General features: G+C 40.2%; 2 protein-coding genes and 2 pseudogenes across 5 annotated transcripts; all 4 read right to left on the bottom strand.

The window, feature by feature from the left end:
* Window positions 1–1,418: 1,418 nt before the first annotated feature.
* Window positions 1,419–7,700, bottom strand: LOC146484788 (solute carrier family 35 member F3-like; annotated as a pseudogene). Its single transcript, XR_014863521.1, has 5 exons — window positions 6,944–7,700; window positions 5,771–5,985; window positions 4,906–5,125; window positions 3,605–3,730; window positions 1,419–2,679 (listed from the first exon to the last, which is right to left on the bottom strand). The product of XR_014863521.1 is annotated as a solute carrier family 35 member F3-like (transcript).
* A 55-nt stretch (window positions 7,701–7,755) lies between these two features.
* On the bottom strand, window positions 7,756–10,150 carry LOC146484789 (uncharacterized; annotated as a pseudogene).
* Window positions 10,151–10,265: 115 nt separating this feature from the next.
* On the bottom strand, window positions 10,266–19,299 carry LOC146484790 (UDP-glucuronosyltransferase 2C1-like). Of its 3 annotated transcripts, none has more exons than XM_085104231.1 (5): window positions 19,146–19,299; window positions 16,020–16,623; window positions 15,027–15,233; window positions 13,539–13,827; window positions 10,266–11,734 (listed from the first exon to the last, which is right to left on the bottom strand). In XM_085104231.1, exons 1-5 carry the CDS (start codon window positions 19,293–19,295, stop codon window positions 11,452–11,454), a joined length of 1,533 nt encoding a protein of 510 aa, XP_084960357.1. In that variant the 5' UTR covers window positions 19,296–19,299; the 3' UTR covers window positions 10,266–11,451. The 3 variants fall into 3 exon arrangements, with proteins under 3 accessions (XP_084960357.1, XP_084960359.1, XP_084960360.1); XM_085104233.1 differs by having other exon boundaries at window positions 16,020–16,619; window positions 19,142–19,299; XM_085104234.1 differs by lacking the exon at window positions 10,266–11,734 and adding an exon at window positions 12,903–13,261.
* Window positions 19,300–20,713: 1,414 nt separating this feature from the next.
* Window positions 20,714–25,775, bottom strand: LOC146484791 (uncharacterized). The gene is made up of 6 exons (XM_085104162.1): window positions 25,638–25,775; window positions 24,438–24,523; window positions 23,984–24,127; window positions 22,478–22,916; window positions 21,642–21,756; window positions 20,714–21,192 (listed from the first exon to the last, which is right to left on the bottom strand). The coding sequence occupies exons 1-6, from the start codon at window positions 25,717–25,719 to the stop codon at window positions 21,105–21,107; spliced, it is 954 nt and encodes a 317-aa protein (XP_084960288.1). The 5' UTR covers window positions 25,720–25,775; the 3' UTR covers window positions 20,714–21,104.
* Between the last annotated feature and the right edge of the window lie 288 nt (window positions 25,776–26,063).

The raw sequence follows: 26,063 nt of genomic DNA on the forward strand, positions 1-26,063 counted from the left end.
AGAGGAAATCAGTGATTTCATAACAAAATGGCAGACGTTCAAAGATGAAAGCATGGGAAATTCACGGGTTATCGTAAACAAGATCTGCAAATCATCACGTGAGCTGTAGACGTTCTCTGAAATTTTTGCGTGCTCCTGGATATTGATTGATTTGTCAATATTTCAATGGTGCCATGTAACCAGTCGACCTCATCGCCTGCTGAAGACTAGCAGTAAGCAGTCGAAACGTCATGATTTACATCTCAAAGTGACTACTTTGAGATGTACTACTAGCGACAAAAGATAATACTTATTGTTATTATTACACTTATTGTTAATAAGATGTAGTAGCAAACCCCTGTCCCCGCTACTCACTCCCTCGCACCCCTGAAAATCATCAGAAGGTGGCGTTCAACATATCATCATCCAAAATGGTTGCAGCAGGATCCCCCGCATCCAGTAAAATAAGACAACATGTTGCAGGAGGAAGCCCCATCCTTTCTTGAAATTAGACGAGTTGCAGGAGCAACCCCCTCACCCCTTGTAAGTGTACATCAGAATGCAGTAGGAACCCATCCTATAAGTGTCCTGTAGGTGTATTGCAGGTTGCAGTAGGAACCACCCCCCTCCACCCCCATAAGTGTATCACAGGTTGCACGTGGACCCCCCTCACCCCCTGTAAGTACATAGCAGATTGCAATAGGATTTTCTTTACCACTCCACATGGACAACGGGGTCGACGTTTCTTTTTAAACCCCCTCCCTGGAAGAAGTGGAAGGTAGCGGGTAGTACCTCCTCCTAGGTCCCTAAACATTGGGGCATTTGTTTTGACCTCTTTCCCAAGCAACAGGACGTATCGTGTTGGCGTGGAAAGTACGGAGTACTCGCGGCTCTTCTTTGACTGGATAATAAAAATCGGAAAGTTTACGGATCCTTCAACGAAGCGGGTTTGCCAAAAAAGGCACTTGTTTTTCCTCTTATATTAAGTTATTTACAATAAGATGCCTGAACGCGGTTTTAAAACTTTTCTGTGGTTCCTTTACAGCAAATAGTCACTGAAGAATGGAGACTCTTTAAACCTGTTTAACCTTTGTGAGCTAACTCAACAGAACGGCTGAGGAAAAAGAACGCCAAAATATCGTTGTGTTAACAATGTTGGCACCTGATTAGGAATGCATTTTGACGTGATTTTCGAGTTAAACTGTCGTCCTGTGATCTAAAAATGATGTGGCATGGAAAAAAAAAGAGAAGTAGCCTGGATTACAATTCAGAAAGTGTGTTACACTGGTCACACAAGTACAGTTTACCACTTCCTACTTCAGCCGTGCCGTTGCGAAAGCTCACTACAGCCGAACACTATTTAAAAGTGACTCACCCTCGGGGAATGGCCAAGTGACCGCTTAATACAGGTTGTACAGAAATATACACGTCAAACATAATAAAAGTGACATTTTTATATAGCATTTGATAACTTTATAGTGTAGAGTTTACTGTGCTCAAAAGCGCTCACAAAATCACTTGCTTGGTTAACAATTCAAACTGCAGCGATAAAATGGTATGACAAAGGAGAAACTTAAACGACTAATAAAACATTAACGCTAAGATCATACAGTCTGGCAAGGTACACTTTACCATATTTGAGTGGTTTCCTTTTACAAAGTGACCATCTAAAACAGCTCAAAACAATAGAAACAGCTCGTTGGGGCTTAATAAAGAGTGACCACGACTACGTAATAAAGATCAGAATTACAGTAATTAAGGGAAGTAATTTTCGGGACTTTGGCAACTGACCACTTAATAGAGGGTGACCGCTTAATACGGTGCCGCTTAAGGCCGGTGCCTACTAATAAAGAAGTATTTTTGTTTGGTTTATGACTATGCGGGGAAAGCAGATTTTAGCAAGGGCTATTGAAATCCAAAAAGAAAATTGTGGGTAACCACGCATTTTTTAGAGATAATTAAACAACATTTATCGTGAAAAACAGTAAAATACAAAGAAATGTATGGCGTTTTGTTCAAAATTGAAGCTTTTTTATTTCTGAAAAATGCATGGTTACCCCCAATTTTCTTTTTGGATACCAAGAGCACTTGCTAAGTTCTGCTTTCTCCGCATAGTTTTAAGCCGCGCAAAAATATTCCTGTATTAGTAGGCACCACCCATAGGAAACTCGAATATCTCGAGATGCACAGAACGTATGCGCAGTAACTAAAGCTCGACTGTACTTGCAAAAGCTAACCGCATGACCCCAGTTTTAAAATGGTGATAAACTACATCACAGTTTACTTGCAACAAAGTATTTGGTGAAGACTTTCTTCAAACTCACTTGGGAGTAGCATGAATAGAAACCCAATGACGATAGAAAATGCAGCAACTATCTTATAACTGCCAAACTCCGCACCTCGGAAGATGAAATCCGTCAGGGCATTAATGGGGATACCAAGGACAGTTCCCAGCGAGATGAACAACGGATAAGTAAAAGCGATCCCAAAGTTGATCAAGAAATTGAATATCAATCCTAAAATGGCATTTCCACAAAGATATCTCCATGGAATATGTCTCCAGTTGAATTCTTCATAGTGCGTGTAATGAAAGATCACGATAACTGGCCAGAGAAAAAGCGTGCTGAGCAGACCAAGACAGGAGAGAAACAGGGAAACTTGGCCCAAGGTGGCGTCCCCGACAATCCTCTTGAACCACACCTAAAAATCGAAACAGATACAAGGGTTTCGATTAGTGCTTCGATTAAACAGGACTGCAACCAAGTGAGAGATTTAGGGGAGGGGCCTGGGGAGAGGGAGCCTTATTTGTTTAGACCAAAACCGAGCCCCGAAGGGCCGAGGCGCCAAGATATTAGGGAGCTTAAGCAACGACGACGGAAACAGAAACGAAAACGTTATTTGAAAATATAACTTTATTTCATTTGTGCTACTTCGCGATTATTTCAATTCGCTCAACTTTTACAAAAATGGCGAACTATCCAGGAACCAAATTGGTAGGAGTGGCGTACAAGTTAAGAAAGAAAAAGAAAAATTCACCGTCGTCCGTTGACGTTCTCCACAAAACCTTAAATGTGGTCATTTCACGTTGTTGTTTTGCAGAGGACGGCAAAGAAATGTACCAAAATGTAAAACGCACGTGCAGAGCGATTGTTTTTGCTCATTAAACCTATTGTTTTGCGGCGCTGTCGTTGCCTTTGCCGTCGTCTTTGCTTAAGCTCCCTATTTTGTAGCCCAAAGAGAAGCAAGTCGGACGTTCGATAGCGGGCTTCCTAATCAAAAAGAAAGAAATCACTACTAGCTTTGTGACGCAAACTATGAGGGGACATTAGAAGTAGTATGGTCTTTTAAGGTTCTAAGGACCTTAGCAGTCATTTGTTTCGATTTTTCCAAGAGAACAGCAATTAGTTAGGTGGTCCCACAGCCTCGTTTTTAGTCGTCTTTGGCACGCGTTTGAACTTGGCGTCACCCGTTGAGCTGATTGGGAAAACGCGCGCTAAAAAATTTCGGTTCCAAGTCCCAGACAGGCAGCTCGGCTCGCTCGATAAGTGCGATTAGGCCAGGGGACGACGCTATCCCGCGCAATGTTCCACTCTGCTCGAAACCCTCACGCTATTCCAGACTTTACCTTGTACAAAGCCGCACCGATCGCCGCTGCCACGGACAGAACCACTCCATCAGCCCTAGGACCTTCAAAACCTTCTGCATAAGCCATCATCACTATACCACCAATACATAACACAACTGCTGATATCTGAAAAAGACAATTAGACACAGCATTGTGAGTCCACTAACTTCACAAGTAAAATAGGCTGATTTAGCAACAGAACGGGAACGTTATTTGAGGACGTTAGAGCGCGCGAAATAGTCTGGATGCGAGTCTATTTTGACTATATATGGGCATTCTTGATGCGTGCGCCGTTGTCAACTGACGTTCCCGTTCTGTTGCTAAATCAGCGAACGCCCGATACGAGGCGATTTTTAAGACGATTTTTTTCTTGAATCGTTTTTACATGATCTTGAAAACCTTGAACACAACGGCGGCTGTGTCGTTTGCCCCCCGGGGGGGGAGAAAACTCCCATATAAAAATGACAGGGGTGATCGTCGGAAATTTTGAAAAGAACTCCTAAAGAATTCTCTTTGTGGGCGTAGTCCGACCATTTTTTTTTTTTGTTACCTTGGAAGTCATTTTAGATTTAAGCACCTAAGGGGCACCAAACCACGAATTTTAACCCCTAAAAGGTACGACAATCACCCCTGTAACTTTAAAATGGGAGTCCCCCCTCCCCCCAGGTTTGCGCTCCAACAAACTTCGGACAACAACGTTGTAGGTATTTGAATTGCTTTGAAAACAACCACAATGCGTTGCCCCAACAACTTTTCCATCTACACATGATCTCGATTTTTAACGCAAAAATGTTGCGCTAAAAATCGTCGTTAAAAATTGTCTCGTGTAGCAATTTGGAAGTCTCGCAACTCACAAAGGATTTCTTGACTAATGATAGGAGCACTCGGAATTTTTTTTTTCCGAGTATGCCTGTGTTACTTACTGAATAATATATCATTCTCATTTATTCACCAGGCTTAAAATATTCCATCACATTTATTTCATCGCGCATATGATATGCCACACATGACACTCCAATCCTAGCGGTATGCAGGATGTTTGTCCCATGAACCTAGTTTAATGGCCTTAGCTCCTACGAGTCTCCTGTAGCTCAGTGGTAGAGCACCCGAACTAGTAATCGGAAGGTCTTAGGTTCGACTCCTGATGGGAGCACTCGGATTTTTTTCCGAGCATGCCTGTGTCACTTACTGAATAATATATCATTCTCAAATTTAATTTGTCATCGACGTAACGTCCTCGAAGTCACCGTCTTTGCTGTTTATTTCGATAGAGCTTGTAAGTAGCACCTCGTTCGCCTTACCTTAAGAATGCCAAGTCTGTCCTTCAGCCAAATCAGAGAGAAGACATAAACGAAAGCATTACAGGATGAAAACAGGGCTGTGACGTCAGTGGCAGGGATAACGCCAAGTGCCCGGATGTAAAGGTAGTTGGTCATCATCCACAGCAAGCAAAACGGACCTACGTATTTGATTAAGGTCCCAACACGAAGGCCTTGTGTTCCAAACACTGTTTCACTTTGTCTAAAAAGCGGGGAAAAGATTTCAGTCGCTTGTTTGTCAATGACGGAATGAATCTCATAAAAAATGTACAATTTTAGTAACAGTAGGCTTGTGAGGCATACATGACGCTTTTCGATAGTATGGAAAGTTGATTATGCGTTTGCTGTTTTCTAACCATTAAACATACAATAAACAGTACAATTTTTCAACCAATCAGGAGTTATAGTAAAACAAATTGTTTTTGTAGTTCACTCGCGTTTTTTCCGCGCTTGCGTGCTGTTGCGTTTAAGTTCATTGTGTTCAGTGTCATTCGCACACCATAAACCGCCACTCGAGGGAGACGAGCTTGGGACCGAACTCGAAAGCGTACGATCGATGCGTCTTTAACCGCGGTCAAACGTTGAAATAAATAAATAAATAAATAAATAAATAAAATAACTAAACTCCGTTAAAGATAAGGTTTTACCTTGAGAGTCAAAGCTCCTAATTTTTTTTTTTTTTGCGAGTTTGTGAGTTTTCTAAATCATTCTACGATGAAATGTTCAGAAAGCAAGACAGAGAGAGGCCTAAGAACTAGGCAAATTTAAATCCAAACAGGTACTTGTTAAAGGCTATAAAATAGTTAACATATAGTTTTTTTTTTCTTTTCACTTGAGCTGTGCACACCTGTAAAATACAATCATCCTCCTTCCTCTCAGCAAACTTGGCAGAAAATAGAGAGGAAAAACCACCAGCATCCAGGCAGTGGAGAACCACGTGATAAAGAATGGTGCATTGAAATCCGATGAGGAAAGCAATGCCGATCACTATGGCAACACCAATCAGCAACTTCCGGGTATCAAAATGAAGTCTGTGGGTAGATCTTTGAAGTGTTGGTGGTTCTTTAATAAAAGAGAACAGTGTTAGATTGTGAACAGTCCGTCAGTTTTTCTCGGTTTGATTACCAAGAAGCGAAGTCTACACAATATCCCCATCCCCGGCCCTCAAGCAGTTTTGTCCTCAACAAAGAAGGGACCTTAAGCAGCGACGACGACGACGACGTCAACGAGAACGTCAGAAAACAATAGTTTTAATTAGCAAAACACTGGCTCTGCACGTGCGTTATACACTTCGGTACATTTCTTTGCCGTCCTTTGCAAAACAACAACGTGAAATGAACAAATTTAAGGTTTTATGGAGAACGTGAACGCATGATGATTAATTTTCCTTTCTCTTTCTGAACTTTAAAGGCGCCCCTACAACGTTAGCTCCTCGATAGTTCGGCCACATTACACAAACTGAGAGAGTATAAATCATCGCGAATTTTATTTGGAAGACGCGAAGGTAATTTTTTTAAGTTCCGTTTCCGTCGGCGTCGTCGTCGTCTCCGCTTAAGGTCCTTAACGTGCTTCTCGGTTCCCGTGACAATAAAAAGTTGAGCCATTCAGTCCTTTCTGTGAATGGTTTGGGTTCAGATCTTATAAAGACTAGAGATTACTTCTACGCCTTCTTCACATAAATTTTCCGAAAGCAAATGTTAATTTTTAAAATCTCATGCGGCCATTACCCACTGAACAATCAAAGACACTAACCCACGTGACGCGTGACATTGTCACGCGAAACATGCGATCGGAAGGGACGACCTATGTACCATGCTCTTCAACAGTAAATATCATTTTATCATTATTATTTTTCAAAACCTGGACGAAACAGTATTATCGGAATTTTATAAGAGATTTCTTCTGAAGCTTCGCTCATTTCCCGGAGAGGAAATTAATTCGAGATGTCTCTACACTGCAGTTGCAAAGTTCAACATTCTCAGAAACAAAATTAAATCATATCATGGAAATGTTACTATACCTGAGCAGGAGCCACCTGAGACCAACGCATTTTCGTCAGGCGGATTAGTATTTGTTCGAAGTTCCTGTTCATCACCGGACGAGTGCAACAACTTGGATTTTTCGTTGAATTTCTCGCATTGGTCTTCGTTTGCTTGCATGATCGATGAGTTTGTAGAATATTTCAGCCCGTAAACTGGGTAGTTAGAACTAAATTCGAAATTATCTTTCCTCGTTTTAAGCGTAAGAAACTGCTACGCCGACGTATAGGCCCATAATTGGAAAGAACGTGGCCAAACTATGGCTGTTTTCGTCAGGGACCAGGGATAGACAAGAAAACATCCGACTTCACGCGATCACCAGAAGGGGGGTCGAAGTCCTTTCGTCCAGTGGACTCTGATCAACCTCGCTTCCAGGAAAGCTAAACCATCGGGTAACGTGAGCAAGGAAATGAAATGCTGGGATCATTTCTATAACCTCTCGCTATTTAGTATTCATAATTCCAGTCTCAAGCTTATCACCAGTTAACTCAGCAGGTTCATCATTGAAATCTGTGTCTGCTTCTGGAGTGAAATAAAGTTTTTTGAATAAGGGCAAGATAACAGGCTTATTAGTATTTAGTAGGCACATTTTTAAGGTAAATGTTCTAAGATACTTATTCATCTCGGGTGGATTAGTGTCTTCAGGAGCCCGGACATCAATATCAATATTTTGAGAGTAAGTGTGTTTACGTTTTCTTTTTTTTGTAGGATGTTTTTTTGCCTTTCTCGATCACCAAATCTTTTACTTCGCAAGCTTGAGTATTTGCTCTTAATGCACGGACCACTAGCTACAATAGGGACCTTAAACAGAGAAGACGACGCCGCCGACGGAGACGGAACTTAAAAAATTACCTTCGCGTCTTCCGAATAAATCCGCGATGATGCATACTCTCTCAGTTTGTGTAATGTGGCCGAACTATCGAGGAGCTAACGTAGTAGGGGCGCCTTTAAAGTTCAGAAAGAGAAAAGAAAATTAATCATCATGCGTTCACGTTCTCCATAAAACCTTAAATTCGGTCATTTCACGTTGTTGTTTTGCAGAGGACGGCAAAGAAATGTACCAAAGTGTATAACGCACGTGCAGAGCCAGTGTTTTGCTAATTAAAACTATTGTTTTCTGACGTTCCCGTTGACGTCGTCGTCGCTGCCGCTTAAGGTCCCTAATGTCGCTACCACGAGTCGACGAGTGTTTAACAAATCTTCTAGGGCGTATATGGCAGCCACAATGTGCTTACATCCCCCATCTCGACCGCCTTTACACTTACATCTCGTCTGTAGTACACTGCCTCGGTTTGCACCTCTACCCTCAAGAATGAACCAGAGATCTTAGTACTCCTCCATTTCCTTCATCCGTTTTGATTTTCATGAATGGCCACACTTTGGCTACGTATACATGAACACCCTCTTGATTCAACTGAGCAGTTAGTAAAGATTCCATATAATCGACATATAACCATCATTGAATAAACGATAATCGTCAAATGAATTACAAGCCGCTAGTCCTTGCTTGTCGTAATCAGTGGAGTGTACGATATTTTTAACCACATAGTTTACCAACCCAAACGGCGACGACGAGTTGAAGTCGTTCACGGTCTTCAGGGAAAATGGATGGGCAATTTGCATATCATGAATTATTAAATTATCTGCATCGTTTGTTTGATCTTTCTCGAAGCTGGGATCCACTGGCAAAACCATTCTTTCAACAGCAGAGGCGATTTCCACCGGCGAAGACTTATCCGCTCACTGAAACTCCACGTTCCGGCAGTTGGGAAGGAAAGATTGCGTGACGAGCCAAAAGAGCGTCTGCTAGGGTGATTCATGTCAGTTTCTGAGTGGTCAATCTCGTACCCAGAGGTTAGTCGCCAGGAGAGACTCTGGGGTACTGGTACTGGAATTTTAAGAAGAAGAAAATACTTCTGATACTTTTTTTTAAAACAGGGTAATTCCTTCACTAATTATAAAAAACAAAATTACTGTTATCAACGGAAGCCTAAATTACAACGTTAAAAAATTCTAGAAATACGAAAAAGATCTAAATACTAAAAAGAATTTTAAATCTTTAAATTTTTTGATTGACTGCCCGGTATACGTAATGGTTTGCATTGTTTTACCGCAGAAATCCTGTTATAATAAAATTCCAGTTCCCCAGAGTCTCTCCTGGCGACCAACCGCTAGCCAAAGAGCCTGAGGTCTCTGGGTACGAGATTGCTGAGCGGTTAGCACGCAAATTTCCTTTCTTATTTCAAGCAGGAGCCCTGTTTCAAGTAATCACCGGAAGATCACCAATTGTAATTAACAGTTTTAGTACTTCATTACCTAACTTGTAAATAGTTTACGTTGACTTTAATGATTAAAGTCAAATCGACTCCGTAAGTTTCAACTCTTTATTTTAAACTTCTTTTCTAAATAGAACAATTTTCAATTGAGTGTCGAAAGTAATTTCGTGTTTGCTGTGGTTTTGCATTACTACGCTCTGTGATCGATTAACAAAACTCGCGCCACTTTCTCAACCAATGAGAATCCAAAAAAAAACCAATCGTGTTTTCAACGCTCGCGTTTTCCCGCGCTTGGCGCCGTTTACATGTATTTGCTTCGAATTCTGATTGGCTCGTTGTGTTGTTTACATCTGTTGCGATTGGCTAGAGTAATTACTTTGGTTTTGGTCGTACGACACTCAATTGGAAGCGTCAGTTACTGCAATCAGTTCCATAGCTAGATTATCAATGTTTGGCACAGTTTAGTCAGGGCCGCAGAAAGTGCCTACAACTCACGTCACCAGGTCACGAGCCATACTTTGCAATTTCACGAGTCACAAAAAAAGAAATCAGCAAACGAAAACTAAAAGGAAACCCACTAAGCGTACTGAAGTTAAATCAAGCCACCGGAGCCCAGTTACGATACAAATTAACAATTTATTTTCTTCAATATCAGCGTATTCACGATTCACAATCACGGATTCACAGAACGGTTTTTCAGTAGATCAGGATTCATGGACGGCAAAAAAAGAAAGGCGGATCAGGGGGTCACGTTAGTCTCACTCTCAGCCGTTTTTAGTGTCTTCAAGGGAGGAGCGTTGCGTGACGACACTAAAAACCGCTGCGAGGGAGACTAGGGGTCACGAAAATAAGCTTGCCCCCACCCCCACCCCGGCCTGTTAACCATGTGATTGAAGGCACTGCAGCGTACATTTATGTAAATTGCTTTACATTCTTTATTTTATTTTTTTTTTTAAGTTTTTTTACACTAAAAACACTGTACCGTGTTTCTAAACTAACTACACGTAAAATATGTACAAGAAATTAGCTAGAAATTGTCTAAATATGTAAAAAGATATTAACTAAATGTTTGTTTAAAAAGAAACGTTTTTAACTTGTTTTTAAAAATACCAACTGAAGTACAGTTCCTTCTTTCACTGGGTAAAGTGTTCCATAATTTAGAAGCACAGACAGAGAACGCTCTGTCTCTATAACTCTTCCAATTAGAGAAAGGAGTAACTAATAGTTTTGAAGAAGATCTAAGGTTACGTGCAGGGGTGTAAACTAAGAGTAGGTCTTGTATATAAACAGGTGCTATTAAAGTTATGAAGATCTTTACAAGTAAACAGCAAAATTAAAAACTAAAAAAAATACGTTGATCAACTCAGTGAGAGCAGTATCAGGATGATGTGGTGGTATTTTCTCCCTTTCACTACGAGGCGCGTACCGCACAGTCTTGAACCTGTTGAAGTTTTTAAATAAAGTTATTCGGTAGCCAATAAAACAGGAAATTGCAGCCTGTAATTATAATTGTAAGACACGAAATTTCACCTTTAGGAATTGCCTAGTGCACTTGATTTACAAGTAGTTTTAACACAAACAACCCGGCTTTAAAAGTCAAACTCAAAAGAACTTGAAAGAACTCGTTGCTGTTGGGCACAAAACGAAGAAACCAGCCCAATGTAGAAATGGCGTGCTCAGCCAATCAGGAGCGAGTATTTTCACCGCTGGAACAATCAGGAGTGAGTAATTCTGCCCTCGGTGAAAGAAAAAAAAGCCCTACGTCTCGACCAATCAGCATTCAGTAATTATGCCCTCTATGTTATGAGTAATGTTTAAAACATAGGCAGCAGTGTTTTATCGGGATTTAAAACCACGAGCCACAGCCCAGTGCTTTTAGACCCGATAAAACACGTGCTGCGAGTTTTTTGAACGGCTTCAAAAATATTCCTGGAAAAGCGTGTGTCAAGAGAGTTCATAACAATGATGCTTTTGTGAACGTTGGAAGTTAGCATACGAGAAAAACATTAAACACCGCATACTAATAAGGAGGAGGTTTTACCGGGTTTTAAAACCACTGCACGTGATGTTTTACCGACCATTTGATAGGTCAATGGGCTTATGAATTATTAATGAGTTTTGAAAGAATAATAGTATTACTAACTGAACTGTTGTTCTGTTGTAGACTTGATTCAATAAGATTCTGTGCCAGCAGATTTAATATCTCAGCAAGTTTACTCCTTCTTAGGTTTGCTTCCACTCCTTTTACAGCACAGACGACACAGGCATTTACACGACATCCTAATCACCATGACAACCAAGGTAACTATAGAAACAAGGAAAGCCATGACATCAAGTAAGTAGTACTGATACCAAGGGATGTCAAACACTTGAGGTCTGAGATGCCGGGCTCCACCATGTCTGAGTACATACTCTATCCAATCACCAGCAGCCTCCAAAGGAGCACGTGGCTTGTCTTTCATCAGCGTCGAAATTCGTGTTGCCTCTTTCTTGAACCTGGAGGAATCAGGTTAAAAACCTGCCTTTTAATTACCAGTAAAGACCATTTTCATTCATATTTTAAAAAATATGAATGAACAATCAATTGAACTGTTAACCGGAACAATAGGGAGTTTAAGAAGCTACTACGGCGAATGCAACGACAACGTGACAAAACAATAGGATTTAATGAGAAAAACAAAAGCCCTGCACGTGCGTTTTGAATTTTGGTACACTTCTTCACCGTGCTCGGCCAAACAACAACGTGAAATGACCAAATTCAAGGTTTTGTGGTGAACGTGAGCAAATGACGATGAATTTTTCATTCTGTCTCAACTTGAACGTCGTCCCCACCTGTTCTGTTACTGGATAGTTCGGCCACATTATATAAGTTGAACGATTTGGAATAATCGCAAAGTAGTAAAAGTAACGAGAACTTATATTTTCAAGCGACGTTTTCGTTGCCGTTGCCGTCGTGGTTACTTGAAGCCCCTATTAATTCAACATTCTTTGCACTGCTACTGTGTCTATTTCACCACCTGAGTTCTTGGAAAGAGAACACTACGTAAGCCGAAACACCCATGCACATGTTATTCAGAGCAATACTTCACTGACGGAAGATAAGCATCAAGTCTCTAGTCTTTGCATTTTGAATGTTGCCCTGTTCGCCACAAAATTGAACCTTTGTTGTTTCTCTCCATCCAGGACATATTTGTTCAAAACTTGGGTAAGCTAAGCTTTATAGGATCACAATTAAACAGTGCTTTCATTTCTTAGCCGAGGGTTTTTTGTTAAAAGAAAAGTAAGGAACCTCTGGCTTGCGTTTTAATTTAAGAACCCTGACCTAGAGCCCCTGCTAGTCGCAGCAATTCACTCATCAAATACAGGATTACCGTGCCCAGCTGCACTACAAGTGAGTAGTACTACTACTACTACTACTACTAATAATAATAATATAAATAAATAATAATATTATAAATAATAATAATAACAATAATATATAATATTATAATAACATTAATATATAATATATTATTAATAATATTATATTAAAATTAAAAATAATAATAATAATAATAATAATAATAATAATAATAATAATAATAATGATCTTAAAGGGGCACTGTCACGGCGATTCTTCTTTACTTTGGCCAAAACAAACAGTTTATAAACAACCTGGTTTGTAACATAAAATTGCTCTTACAACACCAGGAAAAAATATTAAACTCTTTCTCCTCGGAAGAACAAACTACGATCAGTTTTTAGCCAATTCTCTAAAATACATAGGAATAACTTGAAAAAGTTGGCCATTTTTTTCTTCAAGTTGCAATCCACTTCCATCCTAGCCATCTGCAGCCAAACATAATTAAAAATAGTTTCTGTGCATTAGAAGCATCATTGTTAACAAAACTCAACCATTATTTTAATGATTCCACTGAAACATATAGCTGGTTTTTTTGCCTATCCATAAGGACATTACAAATAGGTGACACTGCCCCTTTAATAAAGGGTATGTTCGTCACGGACATGGTTTCCAGAACGGCCCTGTTAAGGAAAATGAAATATAATACCATAAAACAGTCAAAAGATGTAGCAACACATAGTAAAAAGCTAAAGTTACAGCCATATAAATACTGATATCTAGTAGGTATAATCGAAACTGCAAAAACAAAATAATAGGAAACGTTCCACTTTTTTTTTTTTTGAATAATAAAATCGATTTAGTTTCCTACTCCCAAAAATCTCAGACTGGAAATGATCATCAACAATATTTCGCACACATTGTATGCCAACACATATGTTATGTAAAATATCTCAGTACCTTGGATCATTCACAACATGTTCTATCGCTTCCACTACTTCTTGGACATTCGCAGTTTTGTAATCCACAACTGTTCCCCATCCAAAATTTGCTGCTCTCTTTGCATTGGAAAACTGGTCTGCAAATAAGGGAACAGCCACCACAGGAACCCCATGATATCCAGACTCATGATAACTCTTAATTCCCATATGAGAAACAAAAGCCTTGATGTCCTTGTGAGCCAATAGATCATTCTGAGGTAACCACTTAACTACTTTTATGTTTGGACCAAGTGACGAAGGAATGTAATCTGAGAAAAATTAAAAGAAGAATTAAAAACTCATTTAAATAAAATCATATAAATCACTATTATAATAAATAAAAAAAGTAAATAAAGACAAGATACATTTTTATGATATTCTTAAGGAATACTGTCTTTTATTAAAGCAATGTCCAGTAACAAAGGCCTGTTCCAAATGTTGCCCTACTGCTGTGCCAAGCTAAATTCAAGAATTTAATTCGACTTAAACACGGAAGAAGCACGACGTTTGAATTTAGTTCGGCAGGTTGAATTAAGTTTGGCACGACTATTTAACACGGCAGGCCCTGTTGTGCCGCATGGCAGTAGCGCTACTTGGTTTCAAACGGCGTGCTATTGCCCTGCCAAACTAAATTCATAAATTATTTTAATGTATTTTGGGTTAATTTTGTCATTTTCTATATTTTATAATTTGGTGCAACTGAATTAAATTCAGTGTTTGAAACCACTGCCGTGCTACTGCCATGCCACTGCTGGGTCAAATTGATTTAAGTTCAGCACAGGAGACTGTAGTATGATGTTTGGAACAGGCCTAAGTCTCAATCAGTCCTTGCTGTAATGCAGGCAGGCACCAATCCAGACCAGTTTCCACCCGGTGTTTTAAGGAAAATGATCAAATTTTCAACTCACGATAAATAGATATTTTTATAATTAAAAAATAATCAGATTTTAGTATGAAAAATGCCTGTCAAAGTGACTTGAAAACCCACTGGAAATGGCAATATTTCAGGAGTTAAAATTTTAACAATTTCTAGGGGGGAACATGCCCCCTTACACCCCTAGAACCATGCTGGCATCTTTGATGCCCTATCATCAGAAAATGGTCACTTTTTTTCCTGGATCAGCGCCTGGCAGGTCTTTTGAAACATCTACAATAAAATTTGCAAATTTGAAAAAATAAAAAAAACAACAACAACAAAAAACCACTTATGTCCAGAAATGCACCTAACCCTGATTTTGGATACTTTATATAAGCCCGGCATTTTTGTCGTTTTCACATGACTTCATGTTTGACAGAATTATTTGTGTTTTAGTAAGAATTTAGGGTAGGAGACACTTTGTGATGTCTATCATATAGTTCATGCATCTCATTAGCATGCATTTCTGGACATGTCTCAAAAAGACAGCAAACAAATAAAACTTAACCAAAAAAAAAAATCAAAAGTCCACAATATGATTAATTTTGGTACTTTTAAGCTTCCATAGAACTTTCTGTTTTAACTTCCCAAATGCTGCACCAAAGAGATCGATCCTCTCTTCAGACATGGCTGTTTCCATGTAGGATCCAAAAGAAACAATAATAAATCCATGGCCTCCATTGCTGCTGACAAAATCTTCCAACTCAGCAGGGAGAGGGTTGGGCTTTTTAACAGTTAGGGGACCAACCATTATTTGACCTACAACAGAAGAATGATATATTATGAAGTGACCAGAACTATCACTAAGCCTCCCTGGATGGGGTACAGCTAATCCACTACAGGAAACAAGGCGTGACGTGACTGGGACTATTAATTACTAATCCCCCTTAATGGATTCTGTTTATTGTAAAATACCCAGCATGAAGTCACAAGGAGTATTACTTTTCCCCCCTGGATGGGATGCTAGTCCATCACAGGATACCCAGCATGAAGTGACAAGGAGTATTACTATTCCCCCTGGGTGGGATGCTAGTCCATCACAGGATACCCAGCATGAAGTGACAAGGAGTATTACTATTCCCCCTGGGTGGGATGCTAGTCCATCACAGGATACCTAGCATGAAGTGACTAGGAGTATTACAACTTCCCCCTGGATGGGATGCTAGTCCATCACAGGATACCCAGCATGAAGTGACTAGGAGTATTACTACTTCCCCCTGGATGACTTCCCACTGTGCTATCCCTGCTCCCCCTATTAGGGAGACAACATGGAGTAAAATTTCTTGCCTAAGGAAACAACAACAAAAACACTTAAAGTCATCATCATTGTTCTGATCAAACGTTTTGATGTGCTAACCACTACACAATGATGATCACACCTCCACAGTTGACCAGTAGTTTTCAATAACATCAACCTTTGCCGAAATGTTGTAAACCTGCAATTAAAATGTGAAATTTGCAAGGCCTTGCTAAAATTCATTGAGAACCAAGATTTTAGAAATCTGTTGAAACCTCATAATATTTAAAACATCTACATGTATGTACCTGGTAGAAGGGGTTGTGGATACTCTAATGCAAAATCTGATGCAATAATCACAAGCTCATCTCTGCCAAAAGCCTCTCCACAGCTTATCTCAGGAGTAATGTTGTATTTAGCCTTCAGAGCAGCCATTGAACCAAGAAACAATCCGTTAGATATCACTTGAAATGCAACATAAGCTACGAGGTTCATAACACGTTGCAGAAATGACATTTTATCTGTAAAGCCAGTCATGCGCAGTGGAACGTAGGATATAGGTGATGGCGGCATGAGATAAGAACCTGGCATTGGTATCACTGAAAATATCCCCACTCTGCGAATTCCAAGATGTTCTCCAACTAGAACACCACCAAGAGCAGCCCCTTCATAAACTAACAAATCAAAATTCCTCAAGTCTTGAAGCAGTTCTGTGCTATTTAGCAAACTTTCACATACGAGTCGCTGAAATTCGACAATGTTTGTGATTAACTGCAAAAAACCTTTCTCCATTGCAGGTCTCACCAAAAACTCTTCAAGAAACCCAGATTTAAACAGCACTTGATATACTTTGTGAGGGATCATTTCACTTGATCTTGAAGGTTTGTAATCTGAGGATACTAACATAACTACCTGTACAGAATAAAACAAAAAACGTAATTTAAAAAAAATGTAAAGTAACATGATAATTTGTTTATCCACGGAGCATCGAAGAGTTTTCCATTGAGAAACTTGATTCAAAGGTGTTCATTTATTCCGGGTCCAATTAGGAAAAGGGAAGAACCCAGAGAAAAAAACACAAAGCAGGGACGAGAACCAACAACAAACTCAACCCACGCATGGTGTTAATGCCGGAAATCAAACTGATACTGAGATTAACCACATTTTGAAGAACATACTAGGAGCATACCCCAGCCTGAGGGTCAGTTAAAACGTTACCATTTTTATTGACCATTCTTTTAATTAAAACATTAAGCAGTATTATATATGGGTAAAACATTACTCCATACAGTCTTATTAACCCAAATGCCAATTATTACATGTAGCTGGCACGAGACAGCACAAGAGTATGCTTCACAAGCGTGTCACAGGCAACTTGATACCACATTACAGCAAATACTACTCTTTGATAACTTCATGGTCTCACATGTAGCTATATTCAAATTATGGAAATACTAAAGCAAATGACTAATTAAGAACATCTTAACAACGTTTTCAGGCTCTAATATGAAAAGATAAGAATGTTCGGCCTTGGGTTTACCTAAAACCCGGAATTCGGAATCCAGAAACCGGAACCCGGAATTTTGGAATCCGGAATAAAAAATATGAAAATTCGTTGACATAAAATTTTCAACGAAGGTTAAAGTCACTTTATTGGGAAACAGTTTTTATAGCTCTTGAAAAATTATAATATCAGTCAGGAGCCCAGTGAAATTTTCAAAAGTTTGCCTAAGATTTCAATTGCTGCAGTTAAGCCTATGGTGTTAGTATTCTAAGGCATTCCCTTTAAAGCGTAAAACTTTAAAACACACCAGAACGACACCTATCTTTGTTTATAAAATCAAATACACGGAATCTGTAAATCAGGAAAGGCTTTCTTTTCTTCCATTTTTCTTCTTCGGTGTAACTTGCCTTATGCTGATTGGCTTGTGAGTAGGGGATTTTCGTTCTTTCGGAAGAGCTAGGGGAGAGAGATGTGTACGATTGGTGGTGTTTTGAGAGGTACAGTAGGCAAATTAACGCATTCACAATGGTGACGATAGAAATATATCTTTACACGTGTCATAACATTGTGAATAACATATATTACGGCTCAACAAATTGTTTGGGCATAAGGGTGGGAATGGGGCTTAATATTTAGACTTATTACCTTTAAATCAAAATCAATAGATCTACGGCTTCCAAGGTATCTGGAATTAGAGGATATAAAATACATTTGTTATCTACATCCAGCTATTGTGATTACTAAATTATGGGAAATCATTCACAGGCTCCTGAAGTTCTTACTGTATTTCAAAAAAGGCCATCGACAATTAAAACGTTTCCTTTGTACCGGCAGCTCAACACTCTTTTGTAAAAAGGTGCATAAATGAATACATGCATACATGACTGAATGTACGAATGTATGCTGGCAGGCATGACAGAACCACGAGCGAGTTAGTGAGTGAGCGTAGGAATGAAGGGAATGAATGATTGAATGAACGAATGAACGAACGGACAGACGGATGAGTTGACAAATGAATAAATAACTTTGCCCGCTGTCTATCCAGGGTCGCTGCCAATTCGAAGCTTTTTTTAGATGAATTCTAAGCCACTCCTCCAATACCGACTTGTTTCAAGACTTTTTGTATTATTATGCAAAGACAGTGAGTCTTGCGAAGAGTTGATGAGTGATAAATGCAACACTGACTCTTTTCTCTAGTTACCTTTCATTGTCTCTCTACGTGCTATGGCAGTAGGAAACGTTAACGAGTAGGAAGAGGTGTGGGGGTATTTAAGAGTATGTTTGAAGATTAGGAACCTTTTCTTCCAAATGAGTGGCTCAACGGCCTGAGCAATTGAAATCTAAGGGAAACTTTTGAAATCTTCACTGGGCTCCTGACTGATATTATAATTTTTCAAAAGCTATAAAAACTGTTTCCCAAGTGACTTTAACCTTCGTTGAAATTTTCATGTTGACATTTTTTTTTTATTATTCCGGATTCCGGATTACGGGTTTTAGGTAAACCCTTCGGCCTTTAAGCCTCAACCTCAGATGTTCTAAGCAAACAAAAGTGTAGAACTTGAACATAATGTCAGGTCCGATTCAGCTGGCCTGTGAAACTAATTAATTCTCAATACTTACTAATTTATAATTATGCACCTATCATCGGCCATCCCCTGGGAGGGGACCCCGGGCAAATACAACTTTAGATGGAGACTTTCTGGGAGATTTGAACGATTACTTTACCCAGGAGGTGGGGGAAATGGGGGAGGTTTGGTTTCCAAAAGCCTAGACTTGCTTACAAGTCGAGCTCAGAGAGCGCGAAGCGCGATCGTTAGAGCTCTAGCGAGCGAGCGCGGAGCGAGTTTGAGAAAGTCTAGATGAAGTCCTAAAAGTTTCAATATTGATCAGCATTTATAAATTATGAGATTTTAATGAAAAATGCACCCACCTCATGCCCTCGTGCAGCTAATTCCTCCATAACCGTCTTCATCAAGAGATAATGCGATCCTGAAGACATTAATGCAAGACCTACAATCCTAGCCGACGAGGCGGAGTTGATCATTGCAGAAACCACCAGCCACAAAAGAATCGACGCCATTTTCCCAAGGATACCCAACCTCGTTCCCAGGGTCTCTCCTCTTCACGTCCCTTGATTTTTGCCCCCTGGGAGGCAGGAATTTGAACCACCTTATTTTCAAAGGCTTTCAATTATCACTATTTCAGCTGCTCATCCCGGACTTCTGGCTCTCAAAGAATCGTCTCAACTGGTAAAGCAGTTTCCATGTTCCCAAACAGATATACTCACTTAACATAGCTTTCTTAACATTTACATCTAATTTAAAGTGCCAGAGACATCCATTTGAAGTAGATACGAGTTAAAGAGCGCCTCTTAACACGTGTTTCTGACTACAAAACAACCTCCAGAACGCAACTGTTAATATTACAAAACACAAAGTCAAGAACTCATGGAAGAAATATCCCCTTGACAACCGTCAACCGTCTAAAGCCCTGAAATTTAACCGTCAACCGTTAAAGCTACACCCCCACTGAGATCCTCGCAACAGGATCAGTTATGGCTAAACCAGCGAGCCAACCATCCAAGTAAGCAACCAACGATTCAATTAAAGAACAAACAAACAAAACAAGTAAAAGAGAAACTTAGCTAAACTTTGTTTATCCAAACGGTCCAACAGTTTAGCCTGAGTATCAGGCTACAACAGTTTGGCCATTGTTGGTTCGGGCCTACAACTGCAGTCAATGAAGACTACGATATCTGATCAGTAGTGAATTTTATTTTAGATATATCCGACGCAAAAGTCCCGGTGAGATGAAGCGGTAGTCGTACTTTTTTTTTTCTTGTACGCTAGTGAGAGAAACAATCGATCGAGATATTTGTCCAGAGGCAAGACAAACAAAAACATACTAATACCCGCCTGGTGAACTCGCACGAAATCAGTAAGCAAGATCGGAATCAGATTCTGGCTGGCGTGAGGAGAAATTTTAACAGCTAGTAGAGGGCTTAAAAAAATTTATGTCAGTTTTTAGACCGTCTAATATTGCTTCTTATCCGTGATACGGAAGGATCTAGGGAGAGCAGGAAGATAACGTCATTTCTCTCGGCTTACTGGGCCCTATACTGACTCGCAATCCAAAATGGCTCCATCAGCTCAGAGACGAGAGAGATGAACACGCGCGAGTGCCCATGAAAGTTGTTTGTGAGGGACTGATGTCCCGCGCGACAGGCGACTTTCGCGCGGGTACTCGCGTGTTCTTCACACTAGGCCATATTTAAGCGGAAGGATAGACTACTCTTTGTTTAGCTAAACTTCAGCGTTTCATTTTTACCTCCAAAGATTCATTATATACTCTGTCACGTTGGCCTTGATTATTTTGGTAACCTTTTTTGTTTGGCGTTCCGTTGGTAGATTGAGGAAAGTTCCGTTTGAATTATGAAATGCGGAAGTGAAACACTGCTCACTCGTAAACAAAGTTTTTTTTAAAAATAGTATTGCCAAGCTCTCATTGATGTAAAGTAGTTCCTTTTCACCATTTCCTGCTGCTCTTTTAAAGTTTTCCTGAGGATCTTGCTGTTAGTGATATTGCATGCGTACAGAAGGCTCGTTTTTTGGCTTCTAATCAAATATTCCTTCGGTGGGACTGGAAACTGACCTGAGATAAGAACTGCCCTACTTTGATATCCCGGATAAATAAAAATCGACATCCCGTTTTAATTTTTTGGCAAAAGAAATTGTGGATTCTTTGTTTAAAGGAAAGACTAGGCAAGCAAAAAGTAATTTTACAGTTTTAATGAGAGTTCATACTTTCTTTACAACTTGAATAAAAAAAAGATATCAGTCACAAAATATAACTGAATAATCAACTGGAATTAGTGAAAAGTTTCCGCTTCTTAAGAAGTCCTTCTTCTTGGAGTGTTTATTGGCCTTCGCCTGCCTGCAGGGCTCATCCTCGCCGGCAAAATCCTTTTAGGAGGTTTTCTGTAAGGTAAAAAAGAAAAGTTCAAGCCGAATCAGCGAAAATTCTCATGCAGGAAACTTGAAGTGAACGCGCAATGAAAGACGGCAGCTGAGGAAACTGAGACGGCAAACCGACCCTGAACGCTGCCTATTTACGAATTTCTTCAATGCATGTATTCCCTGCATAAATTGCTTTCTTCTGGTCATTTACAGCATAGAAATAACACACGGTACTTCGATCCGATGCACCCCTTTCATCTTCATATGGGAGCGCCCTCCCCCCCCCCCCCCCCTTCTTCTCCGGTTTCCCCCTCATGGTCCAGTTTCCTCGTGGTTTATCGGCATACCCTTCATCATTTCTCAGTTTAAGGAGTTTTCTCTTGGCTAATCCCCATTCAGAAGTGTGTACCTTACAATTTGGGGACCGAAGAGAAGCGGAAGATGGCTGCTTATTGTGTCGTCCAACTAACCTCAGTTTTTTCAGTACGTAGCCAATAATCATGGACACAAGTGTGACGGCGATATTCAGTACAATCCAAAACAACATTGCATCCCACGGCATGTCTCTGATCATCAGAAGGTAACCTGTAGGGAACAAAAATACAAATCGCATAAGCTCTGGTTTTGCCTTCAGATAGCGTTTTATGTTGGGTAGAAGAACATGACGTATCCTCTCAATGATTGCATAGCGCATGCGCAGCACCTCTCCCTCTTTTAGGCTTATGGAGCACTCCCCTCTATTTTATTTCATTTTATTTTATTTTATTTTGCTTCGCGTACAGGCACAGGAAAAAGAAGGATAACAACTCGCGTGTTTACAGACAGGGAGACCACAACAGTTTACAACCCTGAATGAATATGAAAACATCCAGAAACTACATATCAGTTAAAATTAAACAACAACTCAGTTGACGTTCGAGGGTTTGAGCCATGTTACACTTGACGCATATAGATTCCATGTGCGTGCTAGATGGACCTAAAGAAAGTCTGCATGGATTAATTGGAAAAATAAGAGATTAGCTGAAAAGAGTCGCAATGAATTGAATAGAATTCAATGGATGTGGTTGGATTGGACTCAACTGAGCTGGATTGAATGGATGTAACCGCACGAATATGTATTAGGCTGAAATTACTGACTGTTTTTCACCCATGAATGGAATGTTCAGCATACAATCGGGATGACACAGAGTTAGACAACATTATTAAAATTTTACGTCAGCTGACGCTGCGCCACTATCCTTATCAATGGTTCTGTTTCTGTAGCGAACTAAATATGTGATACAGACTTCACAAGTTGTTTACTTACCCTCAATGTCATCTGTATACACCATCACAGCAAAATCCCTCAAGTAAATCAATCCATTTATCGCTATCCGCGACAATTTCCACCCAAAATCCAAGGCCATATCCACCACGACCTTTCCTCCATTAAACACTTCATCTGCCAACCAGTTCCCAGTTTCAATCTTTGTTTCCACAATTGACAGTCCTGTCCCGACAACCATCGCTCCAAAATCCAATACTTTCACAGTAACCATCTTTCCCGTGTTCCAACCCTTTTCTGTTATCACTCTTAACCCGTACAACATTTTTCTTGCCGCGAATCCTCCTTGTTTCTTTACCGAGCGAGCCAAAGACCAAACTTTTGAGATGAAAACAGGAACCCTTGGTTTGCAGGTGCCATTGTTGGTTCGTGGGCTGGTTGTATGACGGGGGACTAAAGGACACGTTCCGATGCCGTGGATCTGAATAGCAAATCAGAGAAAAAAATGCCATTATAGTGTCAACGGCAGGCTGAGAAGGTGGATTATTACAAAGCAATTAAATGCGACAGATTGACTGATTATCTAACTGATGAGTGATTGACTTGCTGATTGATCCAATTCATTGATTGATCGGTTCTTAGGTTGGTCGGTAGGTCCGTTCTTGGGTGGCTTATGTGCTGTTAGACTGACTGACTGACGTGCTGACTGACTGGCTGGCTTGCTGGCTGGCTGGCTGGCTGACTGACTGACTGACTGCTTGACTGAATGACTAACTGGCTGACGGACTGCTTGACTGAATGACTGACTGACTGACTGATTGACTGTCTGACTGGCTGACTGATTGACTGACTGACTGACTGACCGACCGACTGACTAGCTGACTGACTGACTGACTGCTTGACTGAATGACTGACTGGCTGACAGACTGCTTGACTGAATGACTGACTGACTGACTGACTGACTGACTGACTGATTGACTGTCTGACTGGCTGACTGATTGACTGACTGACTGACCGACCGACCGACCGACTGACTGGCTGACTGACTGACTGACTGACCGACCGACTGACTGGCTGACTGATTGACTGACTGACTGACCGACCGACTGACTGGCTGACTGACTGACTGCTTGACTGAATGACTGACTGGCTGACGGACTGACTGACTGATTGATTGGCTGACTGACTGACTGACTTACTTATTGATTGACTGACTGACTGACTGACTGACTGACTGACTGAATGAATGAATGAAATGACTGACTGACCGACTGACTGACTGACTGACTGACACGTTGACTGACTAAATGATTCACTGAATGACTGACTGGCTGACTTACTTATTGATTGACTGAATGACTGACTGACTGACTGACTTACTTATTGATTGATTGACTGACTGACTGACACGTTGACTGACTGACTGATATGCGTCCAAATTGGTTAAAATTGACGGCACAATTAATTAGAGGACATAACAAGTTATGGCTAGCCTAAGACGTCTTTGTTAACTGACAAACCATAGCGCCAGGCTAATATTTAACATACCTTTTCACGTTTCATGTCGTCCTTTGGTGTCCTGGTGGTGCCCGTAGCCGGTATGCCGTTTCTCTTTTTTCCTTTGTCACCACTTACGTCAAGGTTCATCGTTAAAGTGACTTTCTCCGACTCCACACTTAATAAAATCTGATTCTATAAGAAGGATATAACAAATATTTAGGTAAACATTTTGTGAGGATCCAAAAAGTTTTTGTCCAGTGCGAAATTCAATTTTTTGAAATAGGGTTGATTCTGAAACAGATGCTGAGGCATTTAAATAAAAAGTAACAAGCATGAAAGGGGCACGAGCGGATTAAACGAAAACAGTGCAATATCGAAAAAAGTATACAGTCTCAATTAAGAAGAAAACTTGTCTATTTGTTTGTTTTATTTCGTTTCCAGTTTATTGTTGTTTGGGCCTCGCTTAAAACATTTTTATATAAAGCATAAAAGTTACACCAACCTGAGCCAACCAGGTCCCAGTCACCGTGATATCATTTCTGCTTTCCTTAAAGAACAAATCGTTCTCGATGACAATAGTTTCAAATTCTGGAAATTAAAGTGTCAGGTAATTTTTAACATATTCGCATAATTTTTAAGCTCAAGTATGTTGTACAGGACGCGAAAATAGCCCATTTTGAGCCTCATTATGAAAGGGAGGCTGAGTATAGCTTTTTGTAAGAAAATTAGTTTTCATTCATATGCAAACAAAACTAATTTTCAAACTTGGCCTCACTTTCATAATGAAGTTCAAAACAACTCAGAAAAAAAATTAAAACAATTACAAAAAAAGCATTGGATGTATCCCGGCCTCCAAGGCAGTGTTGACTAGCAAGTGAAACTCGGTTCTCTTTTCGCAAAGATTGCATAGCCTGCCTAGAGTAAGTAATTTTTTGGAGGCGATTTTGCTCGGACCTATCACTCTCGACCGAAATTACAAAGCATCCGTTACGCATACGATTGCGGCAAGGCTGCACACGAGTTTGCAAACTTTGCGCAGTTAGCAATGCATTTTATTGCAACTTGTCTCGCAATTTCGAGGCGTAATATTTTTATCCCTTGTCATAAAAGTTGCACTAAGTGTCGCCTAGTCACATTAACATACGTACTGGCCGCAATCTTGGTCGAGTGTCCACCCAAGAAATGTTCAACGGGCAACAAATGCAGCGTAAAAGGATGTAGTAGTATCAGCGAGAGGGACAAGACAAATCAAAACACAAGCTGTAAGTTTGCTGGGTGCAATGTTGCATCAAGCTTTCGAGCCTCAAAATGTGTGTTTTTTCTCTTTTCGGCCGCGCATACGCAGACAGTGAAGAATGCGCGCGCTTAAGAAAATAAGAAAGAGTCAGAAAGCACGCGCGCTAAATGTGTGTGGCCATTTCCATGGTAACCAGAAACCTGCTCGTTTGTTGGTTGAGTTTTCTTTTTGCGCAAGATGAAAATGAATTTTTCAAATGGCTAATTGGTGAAAAAGGTTTGCTTCGTCAGAGGCTGTCGTTCTTCCAGTTTTGATTGCGGGGAAAAATGGAAGACGATTTTTTTTTAAGAACATTAGTAATACGCGTTTCATAATGAGAAAATAAATTTGTCTGACATCCAAAGAGTAACTTTTCGTGTGAGTGAAAATTAAACGAAAGGTTTTGAAAACTTGAGTAACGCTTACCTTCTCGGTATGCACGTTGCTTAAGGCCTTGTAACACACAGAACGCGAATATAAACGCGACAAGCAGAGGTAGAAGCCTCATACTTATCACACACTTTCCAAGTTCTCGAAAACTGACTTGTTATATTCACAAAATCAGCGAACTGAATGTTTGACGTCACAGAGGGAGTTTATGGCGCAGACAGCGCGCGCGAGATCAGACGATTCCTCATTCCCATGTTGCACTGGGAAATAGGATGATGAGGCAAAATTTAATACTAGTTGTTGCATGCGGAGTAAATAGGAGAGGTCACACAGGCCCAGTCCCCAGATTTCACTCTATTTTTAAAATGCTGCGTATCGCAACAAGGCGTCACGCACTGTTCTCCTTTCAACCGTTTTTGAGATATCTTTGAATTCGATTTTATTAATATCAGCTGTAAAATT

The sequence above is a fragment of the Pavona decussata genome, unplaced genomic scaffold, assembly GCF_977016875.1.
Source record: "Pavona decussata unplaced genomic scaffold, jaPavDecu1.1 SCAFFOLD_29, whole genome shotgun sequence".
NCBI lineage: Eukaryota > Metazoa > Cnidaria > Anthozoa > Scleractinia > Agariciidae > Pavona > Pavona decussata.